At 40.8% G+C, this 13,716-nt stretch overlaps 2 protein-coding genes across 4 annotated transcripts in view; one reads left to right on the top strand and one right to left on the bottom strand.

Moving 5' to 3' along the window:
• brd8a (bromodomain containing 8a) overlaps window positions 1-4,891 on the top strand; it is a 20,016-nt gene extending 15,125 nt beyond the window's left edge. For 2 of the 3 annotated variants that reach the window (XM_063484973.1, XM_063484974.1), the window contains 2 exons: window positions 1,986-2,030; window positions 2,175-4,891. In XM_063484973.1, coding sequence (XP_063341043.1) covers window positions 1,986-2,030; window positions 2,175-2,234 — 105 coding nt within the window. In that variant the 3' untranslated portion in view covers window positions 2,235-4,891. The remainder of the gene's footprint in view (window positions 1-1,985; window positions 2,031-2,174) is intronic. The other variant, XR_010094962.1, reaches the window with a different exon arrangement.
• On the bottom strand, window positions 2,175-13,716 carry dnajc18 (DnaJ (Hsp40) homolog, subfamily C, member 18). Its single transcript, XM_063484975.1, has 8 exons — window positions 13,226-13,716; window positions 12,372-12,540; window positions 10,124-10,269; window positions 9,380-9,586; window positions 9,039-9,151; window positions 8,656-8,765; window positions 8,366-8,538; window positions 2,175-6,526 (listed from the first exon to the last, which is right to left on the bottom strand). The coding sequence occupies exons 1-8, from the start codon at window positions 13,350-13,352 to the stop codon at window positions 6,402-6,404; spliced, it is 1,170 nt and encodes a 389-aa protein (XP_063341045.1). The 5' UTR covers window positions 13,353-13,716; the 3' UTR covers window positions 2,175-6,401.

The following is a 13,716-nucleotide window of genomic DNA, read 5'->3' as shown; positions in this document are numbered from 1 at the left end:
GTGGAGCGAACCTTGGCCTCTCCTCTGCGACGAGACCTAGTCTCCCAGGCCAGGGGGGAGATTTTTTTTCACCCTCACCCTGAGCGCCTCGCCCTGTGGGCTTGGCCTGTGAGAGGTTGAATCTGAGTATGGCAGGACTCCCCCAGGGTGTTATAGCCACTATTCAGATTGCTAGAGCCCCCTCCACAAGATCATTGTAGGAGAACAAGTGGAGGGTATTTGAGGAGTGGTGTGGAAAGTCTCACACTCTCTACTTTCAGTGCTCTGTGACAACAATTCTCTCCTTTCTCCAGGAACTGTTAGATAAAGGAAAGGCCTTTTCCACAATTAAAGTATATCTAGCAGCCATTTCAGCCTGTCATGTGGGCTTCGTGGATGGCCCAGTGAGCCATCACCCGCTAGTCCGCTGTTTTATGAAAGGGGCACAACGACTCCACCCGGTTTCTAAACCTCTCGTCCCCACATGGGATTTATCCCTGGTGCTGGGGGCAGTTTCACAGCCACCATTTGAGCCACTAAGCCAGGTGGAAATAAAAATCCTGTCTTTGAAGACTGCATTGCTCCTGGCTCTTGCATCTGCGAAGCTTATCAGCGATATTCATGCACTGTCAATACACAAACAGTGCACCCGATTCACGCGGGATAACTCTAGAGTCACACTCAGGCCAAATCCGGCCTTTGTGCCCCAAAATCCTTATCTCCAATGCACCCCATTGGAGCTGGAAGCTTTTTGCCCTCCTCCTTTCTCCTCCCCTGAACAGGAGTGCCTAGATGCTGTCTGTCCAGTTAGGGTTTTATTATACCTATACGCATTTCCCACTGGATTGCTGAGGCAATCCAATTGGCTTATTCCAGCATAGCAACCTCTTGGGCCCTTTTTAGGGGTGTCTCTATAGAGGAGATATGTGCAGCAGCGAGCTGGGCTTCACCTTTGACCTTTGCAAGGTTTTACAGGTTGGATGTCACTGCACCATCTCTAGCCCACACTGTGTTAAGTGTGGGCTAGAGATGACCCCACGAGACCTCCTAAGTTGGCAGTCAGTCGTTCAGATGGGCTTATCTGGCAATATGGGAGTCTGCATATCTTTGATAACATGAGTGAGGTGTCTCACCAGATCACCCTCCTTGCACGAAGCGAGGAAGAGGTGAGCTTATCTTACCTCACTCATGTTATCAGAGAACAGAGGTTACAGAATAGAGTAACCTCAAGTTATTGTCTGAAGCCTTTATGTACTTATAGTTTATCCAAAGCATTCAATGAGTGTTTACTAAGAAAGCAGACTGCTGGATATTAGGTCTAATGAATTGAAGCTACTGTTCAATCAGCTTTAGTTTGATTTATAAAAGATGTTTCCGTGACAAAAGCACTGCATAAAGAACTGCTAAACTAACAATGATTTTAAAACACTTATGCTACAGACCATACTATATAAAATACATATTTTTTCATTTTTAACATTGGCTTTCAATATTACTTACACCCAAAGTATTTGGTGAAATAAAGTATTTTTCCTCCCGGTCATCTAGTCTGGCAGAATGTCTTTTTCTGTTTCTTTAGATATTCTGATTACAGATAACCCATTTGAACATAGGAAAGTTTAAAGAGTTAAATAATGATGGGTCATAGCATACTGATGTTAATGGGAACCTCTAAATCACTGAAAGGTAGGAGATGACTAAAATGTCCTGCAGTACCTTGAAAAGTGGCTTGACAACAGTATTCTGTATATCTGTAGCTTACATGATATAAAGATCCTGAGCTAAACATGTGGCATCGTCCTGTAACGTAATGGCAGGTCAGCAACAAAACATAGTAAATGTAGTACTAGTGTTATAGCAGTTAATGTGTGTTTTTAAAGCTTGTCTCCAGTTTTCCTCTATCTGAATGTACTGTGTTGTCTCTCTCTTTGTATTATTTTGCTCCTGTTTGAGATTTTCAGCACACTACTGAGTTGCAGCTCTTATCTGTCATGTTCCTCTTACAGGACACTGTGTCCATGTCTTCCCCTGCCTTCCTTCTTTCTCTTTTTGTAAGTACCCTCCTTACTACCTTTAAAACTGCAGTTACATATATTCAAACAAAGAAGACAAACAAACAAAGAAGGTTTTATTAAAATACTTCATTTAGTCTCTAAAGCTCAGACTAAATGTTTTTTTCCCCACTTCCACTGCAGGATGGAGGCACCAGAGGGCGCCGTAGTGCCATAGAAGCTGACCTCAAAATGAAGAAATGAAACCATCAGTATGATATTGTATCAGTATGGTGTCCCTGAGATAAAGTGAAAAGACTGATCTCATTGTCTCTCAGTTGCACAGATTGTGGCTCTGCGTATGGTGCAGTGTAACCTTTGCTTGCACTCTAGATTAAAAGGATAGACTGCAGTGTGGAGATGCTAATTTGTTCTGAGACAGCCATACAGTCGTGGATTACATAAAGTATAATCCCAGATTAGAGTGGGAGCATTCTGAAAGACCATGTCAGACCTTTCATAGATATAGCTGCACATCACTCAGACGTAACCTGCTCTGAAGTTCATGGGGATGTAGAGAGGTTTTAAAAAAAATGCTCCTATTATACAGTTGGGCTGAATATTGAATTAACTGGGCGTGAAGTTGATCCCCAGATTAGCGTCCAGAAGGCAAAAAGTCTGGCCAGAGGGGCAAGTTGATTTCAAACAGAAGCGTCTTCACTGCAGGTGTAAAACAAATTTTAAAGATCTAATTTTAAGACTTTGATATCCTTTTACTGTAATGTTTGTGTTGGATTTATTTTATCAATGTGACACTTTGGTGAAACAGTACCTACATGCTTATTCTACTACATACTCAGTGCTTTTGATTAAGTGTTACATTTCTAAACTGTTGTTTACTTTAAAGTCTGTAAAAAAAAAAAAAAAAAAAAAAAGCTGTTACGTTATACTTGAATTTGCACAAAACGTTTCCACTGTGCCAACCCAAAACTGATCACAGCGGTCACTGTTCGAGCCAATCACAAACTCTCATGCAAGCTATGTGCGCACAAATCAATGAGAACAGTTGGCTTTTTTTTGTTTTTGTTTTTGTCAGTGTGAAATTCCCCTTTTTTGTTGCGAGGCTGATGTTTCATGCACCGTAATTGATTTTGGAAGCTTTTAGTATTTTTCAGGACTGGCTTTAAGGAACACTCTAATACTAAACCCTGTGTGCACACCGAAGGAGATGCAACGTTTTTCGCAGCGTTCCCACTTGCTTTTCTTCAATCATGTTCAATATTAATGACCCAATGAATAAAGCTTGTAACTTTTATAAAACCCGAGCCAAGATATTTCCAGGTTAAGTAGCTTCATGATGCCTCTCTGTCCTCGCTCTTCCCTGTAAATATGCAAAAGCAAACAAATGTTTGTTTTTTATGTAATTCAAAGTACGAGACGTTCTCAGTTTGTACATTTGGTCTACTTAACAAACAAGTTGTCTTAGATAAGCGTTTACAGTTCTTTGAGAAGATTTTAAGACCCTGTCATTTTTTCCACACTTTTTAATTTTCAAGATTAAAAAAACAAAAACCCATCAATATACAATAAATCCAACCAAGCAAAAGCATGCCAGATTTTTTCCCCCCAAATTTGTCTAAAAGTCTAAATCACAAGTATTTGATTTACAAAAGCCTTTAGATCTTTTACTCAGTGCTCTGCAGAAGTTTTGTTGATAGCTTTAAAAGCTTTTTATCTGGTTGGCTAAGTCTACAGACTTTGCACACCTGGATAAAGGCAGGTTATCCCATTTTTCCAGGCAAATCCTTTCAGGCTTTATCAGATTGGATTACTGCCATCTCTAGCTCTCTCTACCAGTGTCATGAGCATCACATCTGGGTTCTGGCTCAGCCGCTCAAGGACAGTCAGTGGACTGAAGCCACTCTGGCTTTCCCATCTGTGAAGATTACGTCTGAAACTGTTGACCATTGGGCGCTTGGTCACGACCTGGATGAAGGCCCTTCTTGCTGGGCTTCTCTGTTTGGCTGTGGGGCGAACTCCAGGAAGAATCTTAGAGTTTCTACAATCTTTCTATTTCACAAGCGACAGCTCGAGAAACAGTTCTATACCTTTGTCACTATTTAAGCCTCGCCACAATTTTATCTAAAAAAATATAGAGTTCTTTGAATCCACTGGCTTGGTTTTCAGTCCTGACATGGAGTGAACTGTGGGACCTTTTCCTGTTTATGCTTCTGTATAAGGGTTAGAGTGAAGAATGATGGAGGAAAAATACAGAAATTCAAAGTTAAATTACAATGAAATAATTTGAAAAAAGTGAAAACATCTGAAGACTTTGGGTCCAGTTTGAACAGTTTGCATCACGGCTACAATGCAAATTCGGTTCAGACCCAGTAAACAGTGAAGCTGAAGCTCACTGTTTGATATTTTTTGTGTGATATAGTTTTTAAATCCATGATTATTAGTTAGAAATTAAGAGCTGGTTCTTAAATGGCAGCTTAACCTGAGCTTGAAATAAATTTAGGATGCGTTGTTGGCCTCGTCTATAGATATTATTCCCCTCTATCATTTTCTAGTTTAACAAGGTGACCAAACTAATTCATTCATTCATTCAAAGAGCCACCGTGAAAAAGAAACCAGACAGACCAAGAAGATTTTCTGATTATTCTTTAATTTTGTGGTATTTTTGGCTGAAAGCTTAACTTTGCAGTTCTAACTCAAGGGGTATGTCCGCACTGATTAATACCAAACCCTGACTCGTGTGTATCACAGTAAATATAATGTCATTTACATGTTTGTGACTTCCAGTGTGGATCTAAATATATTTTGACAGTTTACATTTATAATTTCAGCAGTCATGAAGATGTATTAGCCGAAAAAATTCATTTGCAACTAATTGAAAAAAAAAAAAAAAAAATCACAAAGATGCATGCAACAGTAACAATATGGAGTTAACATGAACTTAAAAAGTGCTTGAGGTGAACCTGAATATTTCACAAGTATGACAACAGCTAAGGCAGTCTGGCAGTCCTAGTGCGCAGCAACAAGTATTAATGTCTGTATAGGGTTTGTGTGAGCTGAGCTTTTTTATTTAAAAAAAATATATATATATTGAAGAAAAAAAAAAAAAAAAAGGGCTCCATAAGTTAGAATCCCATTAATGATGACGTGATCTGACCAGAACATGGGAAGTAAAAGTCCCAATTTTGGTTTCTGTCTGGATAAAATGATCATACCCACAAGTTAGTTGTGGAAAACAAAGTCTCCAAGGAGTTTAACAGTCTCCGTTATTTACAAAATGACACCGGGAGGCAGCAGTGCATCGGAGGACTACGACTGCTAGCACAAAGAGACATGCTTGTTTCTTTGAAAAACTCCCAGCCACTACTGACTGAAGTTACCACTATCGGATTAGGCTATCTAATCATAGCCATTCAATTCTTATATATTAAGTTTTTCAAAAACATTTTCCTGTTTTGTTTTGTTTTTTTTACATTTATTTTTAAATGATCATTATTGTTATAAAAGATCAGAAGAAATTACGGGTATCGGATTTATAAAATATCTAGATTTGAGCTGAAAACCCATTTTTCTGGAAGCATCTGAGCTTATGTAACTGTATTGCAAGCCAATTAAACTATACAAACTGCTTATAGTGAAGATTCCCCATATACAGCAGGAAACACTGTGAACTGCCTTTTCTTTCGGCTGAACTGCCATTCCTAAATGACCAACACAATAAACACCTATGCAAGCGCTGACGCAGGGAGCCTGAAGCTCTGCTGTAGGAAGCAGCTCCTTTTTTTGGCAGCACAAACAGAAAACAGCATATTCTGTAAAATGTTACTGTGCCTCCTATTGCTCGAGGTCCAAATGAGTGATTTGTCTATGTTTCAATCATAAATAAAATGTTGCAGACTAAAAATAAAAGACTACAGTACACTGTACTTCATTTCTAACAGGAAAGAAAAATGAATGTTTCCTCTATCATCTACTAAATAAATACACCTAAAATTTGAGCAAGGACACAGAAACATCCAAAATAAATACAGGTGAACTACAAAACCCAACCAGATAAAACATGTATGTGTGAACATACAACTGCCTTTGTAACCCCAAAGGGAGCCCCCTTATGTCATGCCATTTCTATAAGAAAGTTTAAAGGCTCTGAGACATCGTACACGCTTCCACAGTGACTGCGCACCTGTCACCGCTACCACCACAGCTAGGGCCGGCAGCTAACATGCAACTTCACTTTCTACCATCGACACGAGGAGAGAAGGCACATCGTTCCCAGCGGCATAATCTCCCACTGGCTGTGCTGTACCCAAAGAGATTTCTTCACAAAGTGGCCAGATTGGATAAATTACACACTTAGGTAAAATACATTATTGTAAAGTCTGTAAAGAAACACTTTCTCCTCTCCGACAGTCCTCATTTTCCTCTCTGACGCCCAACCAATCGATGCAGTTTCTCACAGTTTTCCAGCCTCATCGTCTCCGCCTTCTGCTTTAAGCGGTCGTCTCGGTACAGCTGTCCGAGGTTTGCCAAGTCTGATTCTGCAAAGGAAACAGAATGACAAATATGAAGCTGCAGCAGACTGGTAATGTAGCTTACTATAAACGGAGAAATAGATGGAAACAGTTGGTTTTATCCTGCAGTCAGAAACAGTACTAAAGATCGAGAGCAGGACCCCAAAACCCCCCCTAAAAAACTACAGTTCCTCAAATGGTCACTTGAGGCTGGCTACAAAAACGTTCTTTATTACAACTGTAAAGGAGATTCATTCCTATACCACCTGCTAAAGGCTTTCAGTTATGAATGTTGAGGGGTGTGGCTGCTTTAGTGACAGGGAAGTACAGACACAAGCAGCTAAATATGACTGATCAGCATCACCTAAGCTAATCTGATTCACTGCCCTGAACCCTCTTGACCATGTTTTTGCTGTTGGATCATTTTAATAGTCATCTGACAAAAAAAAACCAAAACATGGATTTGAATGTGGTTAAGCCTGCTCTCAATTTTTGTCTCTGTGAAATTTATCTTACATGTCAGCACTAATTAGCAGGACCCTATGTCTCTGTGAGGGATCCGCACCGTCTATAGATGCACCAAGCTAGCTAGCATTAGCTACGTCAATCTTTTATCTACAGCATGGGAGTGTGGCAGAAACTCTGGGAAGCAGGTACAATCCTCTACCAGCAAAAATCTCTGCAGCTGTTGAATCATCACACAGATATGAAAATTTAGTCCCATTTTCAATTTGACTTATATAGTTTCAAATCACAACAACAGTCGCCTCAAGGTGCTTTATATTGTAAGTTAAGACCCTACAATAATAGAGAAATAAAATGACACCCTTTGATTAAGCACTTGGCAACAGTGGGAAGGGAAAATTTCATTTTAACAGGAAGAAACCTCTAGCAGAACCAGGCTTAGAGAGGGGCAGCCATAAAAGACAAACTCTCCATTTACCTGGGCTTCAGATTGTTTTTACAGTTGAAACTGAATGCAATGTTGCACTGTTGAGGATGTTAAGGATCTGAACTTTAACAAATTAGCAGTAATGAACACTGCCCCTCCCTTACAAAAAAAGTAAGGGGGCCTTCCAGATAATTACTGCAGTGATTTGTATATTTGAGCTTGCAGTAGATTATTAAACAAACTATTGCACTGAGTATTTTCTTATTTCTTAAATAACAGCTTTGGAAGACATATCTTGAGGTAGTGGAGAAGATGATACTTAGTTTCAGAAGAGTCAAATTATGGCCCTGCATACTAATTTTATTTATTTATTTATTTATTTTAAAAAAACAACAACAACAACAATCTAAAATTGGGTCAAGAATTGTCCAAGACTACTAAACCCTGTAAGGATAGTGGTGAATCATCATCTTTAAGAAAGGAATGGGGTCAAAATAAAAAATAAATAAAATAAATGAATCTAATCAGAGATTACTTAAGTGTTAGGTGAAGTTATTAATAAAAAAAAATAACAACTCACTGCTCAAATAATTATTTAGCTGTGTAGCCTTATGAAAAACACTTATCCCCAATCAATAGACTTTTTTCCCCCCCATTTGCTGATGGCACAGGTATACTCCAAAATGGTAATACCAATGTTAGGCTCAAGGTTTGAAAGCATGGCTCAAGAAAGCCCACATAGTTGTCTGACTCTACCATCATCAATCCAAGATTTTGGGGAAAAAAAATTAATGCAACTCTGGATGGAAATAAATGTCTTAACACTGTAAAAGCTTATTGAAATTTATGCCACAGCAAATGTGGGCCATCACCAAAGCTAAAGGCAGTCTAATTAAATATTAAGAGAGTGGGGATTTTTTTTTTTGGCCCAGCAGTTTATACTCCCCATCCAAACAAAGAACCTGCTTGCTTACTTTGCTGTTTTTCTTTCCAGCAGCTGCTCTGCAGGTGTTCAATATAGTCGTTCTCGATGGTTTTCTCGAGCTCCTCCAGTGCAGCGCCACGGTATTCCTTCTCAAAACCCTTGTCTACATAGTATGGTACACCCATGTGCTGCGTTTCCCTGGACACCACTAGCCCCATGGCTCTGAAACCAAAACCAAACCAAATTAATTCAGTGGATTTACAGCGTCAAGCATGTCAGAACCCTTAGGATGGCTAAAAATCACAGTAGTGACACCCATATGTTGTCGAACAGACTCACGGCTTATAGAAGAGACTGTAGGGTGGGTTAGTGGCCATCATCTGAGTAAACACTGATATGAGGATTAGCACCAACACGGGGAGAAGCTGCAGAAGAGCTGTGAAGGTGTTCTGTGGGAAGATAGAAATCAGCGCAGTTTACAAAGCATGCAATACTGTATGTAGGCTGCAATGATTACGCCGCACTCATGCCAGCGCGGTATTTCTACGTCTTTGGAATATGAGCAGAAACAATCACTTAAGGGATACAGTCATGTTAAAAAGGAATTCCAGAACCTTTCAGTGCTTTTCTGTAGACTCATGATCAAAGAATTAAAGACGACAACAACATAATATTGAGGCTGTTTAACAGGGATTTCTCCTCATGCTTAGTGAGTCACTGACCTGACTCTGATTTTCCTCCACCACCTCCTCGCGCCTTTCATGAGCACGTCGACGACGAGGCTGATAAAACTGAGAGTAGGAGGCTCCCTGGTTGGTGTACACATGGATATTTCCTGTAGAGAAAAACAGTGCTATGGAATCTGCACTTAAACATAAAAAAGCATGTAATATACCTAAAATATAGCAGTCAAAATTAACCATAAATACTAATACTGCTGCTCACTGTGCTTTCATTTGTTGGAAGCTCTATTGGAAATATTTAAATTGCAAATTTATTACAAATTGCCCACTAAAAGCCACCTGGAATAGTGACCTTTTCAGTAACCTTCCTCCCGTCATACCTGTGGGAAACCTTCCTCCGAAGAACATGTTGAAGAGCTCCTCGGGGGAAATGTCAGCCTCGAAGTCCCTGTGGAAGCTGCGGTAGTGTCCGTGCCGACTGTGGGTGGATTGCTGGGGTGCGTTCATACTTGCAGACTGATCTCCATACTGATCATACTGCCGCCTCTTCTCTGGATTGCTCAGCACTGCATATGCATTACCTATTGCTGTAGGGAGAGAGGGGAAAAATTTGCGATGCATGAAGTCCAAAGCAAAAAAAAATAAGCAGCAACAGAGCTGGGAAAAGAGCAAAACAGTGGATTCAAATGAGCAGCTACTTATGTACTTATGGCCATACAGGCTGTTGTGACAGCCAGATTTAATAGTGAACAAAATCTGTGCTGATTCTCATGCAAAGAGTTACAAGAAACATTTTCTTGGATTTCCAAACAGATTTGACTGGACTTTAATGTTCATCTTTGGATCAATATCTGCAGTGTGTCTCATGTCTCTTCCTCTGCACCTCACAGTCATAAATGAATACAAACTGCCTAAAAAAATACCAAAAAACATTTAAAAGCTGCAAAAACTTAAAGCCCTGATAAAATCCATTTTAAATGAGACACTACCCGCACGAGGTTTCAGCTGCTGAGCGGACCACAGCCTCTAACTTTGGTGAGCCTTTATAAATTTCTGCATTTGGTAGAATACAATGAACTGGGCAATAAAAGCTCATTTTACTTTTTTATCGCCAAAACTCGTACCTTTGAAAGCATCTGTGGCTCCCGGAGCAAAGTTCTTGTCAGGGTGAAATTTCAGGGCCAACTTCCTGTAGGCCTTCTTCAAATCTTCATCGCTGGCACTTTTGTGCACACCGAGAATCTCATAAAAGTCCTTACAATTCTTTATCCTGCAAAGGGAGGGAAAAAATTGGAATGCATATCAAATATCTCCAGGCTTCTTATGACCTCTTCTTTCTGTTACTGCATATCTGTTCCGCTTTGAGTAAAACAGAATACTTAGTCAAGTGGCAAGTTCTGCTAACAGAGCATTGTTTTGTAGGATGGAGACCAATCAATAGCGCATGGTTAAGCTTTGATGAGGAGCATATAACCAAGAGCTCTGTTACTGGGAATCTCCGTAGAGTTTTAGAAGGAAAATACACTACATTGCCAAAAGTATTTGCTTCTCTGCCTTCACACGCTTATGAACTAGAGTGAAAAACCATTCTTAGTCCATAAAACTTAATATGTTGTAGGCACACCCCTTGCAATAGCTTCAACTCTTCTGGGAAGGCGTTCCACAAGGTTTATGAGTGTTTAAGGGAATTTTTGACCATTCTTCTAGAAGCACATTTGTTAGGTCAGACACTGATGTTGGACGAGAAGGCCTGGCTCAAAGTCTCCACTCTAATTCATCCCAGAGGTGTTCTAATGGGTTGAGGCCAGCACTCTCTCCAGGCCAGTCAAGTTCTTCCAAAACAAACTTGTTCATCCACGTCTTTATGGATCTTGCTTTTTTCGCACTGGTGCACAGTCATGGCGGAACAGGGAGGGATCATGCCCAAACTGTTCCCACAAAGCTGGGAGCATGAAATTGTCCAGAATGTGATGGAATACTGAAGTGTTAACAGTTCCTTTCACTGAAACTAAGGAGCCAAGCCCAACTCGTGAAAAGCAGTCCCTCACCATAATCCCCCCTTCAGCAAACTTTACACTTGGCACAATGTGTTTAGTCAAGTACTGTTGTCCTGGCAACCCCCAAACCCAGACTTGTCTTTTGGATTGCCAAAAGAAGAAGTGCAATTTGTCACTCCAGAGAACGCATCTCCACTGCTCTAGAGTCCAGTGGCAGCATGCTTTATGTCACTGCATCTGACGCTATGCATTGAGCTTAGTGATGTAATGCCTAGATGCAGCTGTTTCCATGGAAACTCATTCCATGAAGCTCTCCACACATTGTTATTGAGCTAATCTCAAGGCCACATGAAGTTTGGAGGTCTTTAGTGATCGACTCAGCAGATAGTTGTTGACCTTTGAGGACTCTTCGCCTCACGTTACATGGTCCCTATGTGGCCTTCCACTTCGTAGCTGATTAGCTGTCATTCCCAGTCACACAGTTGACTACTGAATATATAGTAAGGAGGAAATTTCATGACTGGGGTTGTTGCACAGGTGGCATCCTATCATGGTATCATGATAGGATTCACCGAGAAAAACCCATTTTTTCATAAATGTTTGGAGTAGTGAGTCTTTGATTTTATACACTTATGGCCATGGAAGTAACTGGAACACCTGAATTCAATGAGTGGAATGGGTGACTGAATCCATCCATCCATTCTCTTCTGCTTTTTCAATACAGGGTCGCTGGGAGGCTGGAACCTATCCCAGCCGCCATGGTTGTCCGTCTCTCTTTAGCTCTGCAGGAGACTAGTGACCTGTCCAGGGTGTACAGTGCCTCTCACCCTATGGCAGGCAGAATGGTGGTACAGTGGTTAGACTGTTGCTTCACAGTAAGAAAGTCATGGGTTTAAATCCAACATCTGGCTGGGGCCTTTCTGCATGTCTGCATGTACTCCCCGAGTTTGCGTAGGTTTTCTCCGAGTATTCCGGCTTCCTCACACAGCCCAAAGACATGCAGTTAGAGGGGTTAGGTTAACTGGTGATTCTAAATTGCCCATAGGTATGAATAGCTGAGTGAACACTTTTGGTAATCTAGTGTATAAACAAGAGCTCTGTTACCAGGAATCTCTATAGATTTCAAAATTAAAATATGCAGGATCTCGCTGCAAAGGGACAAGATTTTTGGTATTGGAAATGTTCTGTTTTCTGACTGACTAATCATACTTGAGAACACTTCACCTGCCTACAGGTAAACAATTTGAGTTGTAAGCCAAGGAGGATTTTATTTTCCAGAAATGCAACAATTTACTTAAATTCACGTGCGTTTGCAAATAAGACCAATTGATGGCAATTGAAATGAATATAGAAGTTTAAAATAGTAAACAGTCACCTGAGAACCCCTTGGCGCTGCTCCTCGGTGTAGCTCTTCTTCTCGTCACCACTTGCATTATTTGTTTCACTGGTTCCAATGTCCTCATCTCGCCATCCTGTCGGTGGGGGCACATGGTTTGTTTCTGAAGCGGCACCGCCTCCATTTCTCAGTATGGCATCTATCAGCACTACAAAACAGCAGCAACAGTTGACAATCAGCTGAAAATCCAGATAAAGGGAAAAAAAGGGAAGAAAGAAGATGACACATGTAATTAAGAGGTACATGTAAGGTAATTTATCTCTAAGACTCCAGGGGGAAGGAAGACCATCTTTCCTGTTGAAATTGATGCTTTAAAAATGAAGGTGCTGTTAGTGGAATCCCTTCAAAACCTGCCACAGGGTTTTAATTGGAGAACTTGAAGGTCATAGTGTTTGATTTACAGTGTTCCTTACCTTGTTGATCTTGGTCTTTTCTTTCGTCTGTATGTGAGTAGGGTGACATTACCTGCCTGCGCATCGTGCATAATGATGCAAGATGGGCTGTCGTACACGTTATGTTCAATGAGCTTAAAGTAATCTATGACAGCATAATCATTATATATATATATATATATATATATATATATATTCAGAGATTTTTTTTCCAAACACAACGCTGTCCCATAGTTTGAAGCCCCAAATCAGCATGTATCAATATATAAATAATATCAAAGCTAGGTGGCGAATCCTAATCTAAAATAGCCGTTCTGTGCATCCACCCATGCATCTTAATATAAATTTACTACAGTTTATTGGCTGGAATAAGTAAAGTATTGGGACGACGTTAGCAAATAATCTGGCCATGACTGCAGTATGCGCGTCAGCTAATTTTACCTCTGGCCCGGGTGCTGGGGTAAATGTTCTGCGCCTCATATAGCAGCTGCAACGCCCGATCTTTCCGTCCTGACCGTAAACACAGCTTGGCCTTCTCTATCAGCCGGTCTGCTTCTTCTTTGTCCATGTCAGCGGTATTGGGCTATTTAGCGGAGCAAGTCGCTGTCTGCCCAGGTTTGTCCCTGTACACTGAGCGTCAATATCATATGGCAAAGCGGAGCCGCTTCAGCTAACGTTAGATAGCCGACTAGCTTTGGTTACAGACAGCAGCTGCGTAACGTTAGCAAGGCGCAATCCTGCAGTCACTCAAAGTCCTTCTCTATCCGATTAGCAGACGGTGGCGGTGGTTGTGAGACTGCAAACAGGCCTGCAGCTTCGCCATCATTTAAGCTGAGAGTCTTGAAATTGACTGTTTTTCTGTTTTATTGGCGTTTAAAGAGCCACCTTATCAAATTAAAGGGATCTCTCCGTCCAGTGATGGACAAGCGACG

The sequence above is a fragment of the Pelmatolapia mariae genome, linkage group LG10_11, assembly GCF_036321145.2.
Source record: "Pelmatolapia mariae isolate MD_Pm_ZW linkage group LG10_11, Pm_UMD_F_2, whole genome shotgun sequence".
In the NCBI taxonomy this organism is placed as follows: Eukaryota; Metazoa; Chordata; class Actinopteri; order Cichliformes; family Cichlidae; genus Pelmatolapia; species Pelmatolapia mariae.
Note: the sequence above shows the minus strand (reverse complement) of the source record. Positions and strands in the feature narration are given on the sequence as shown.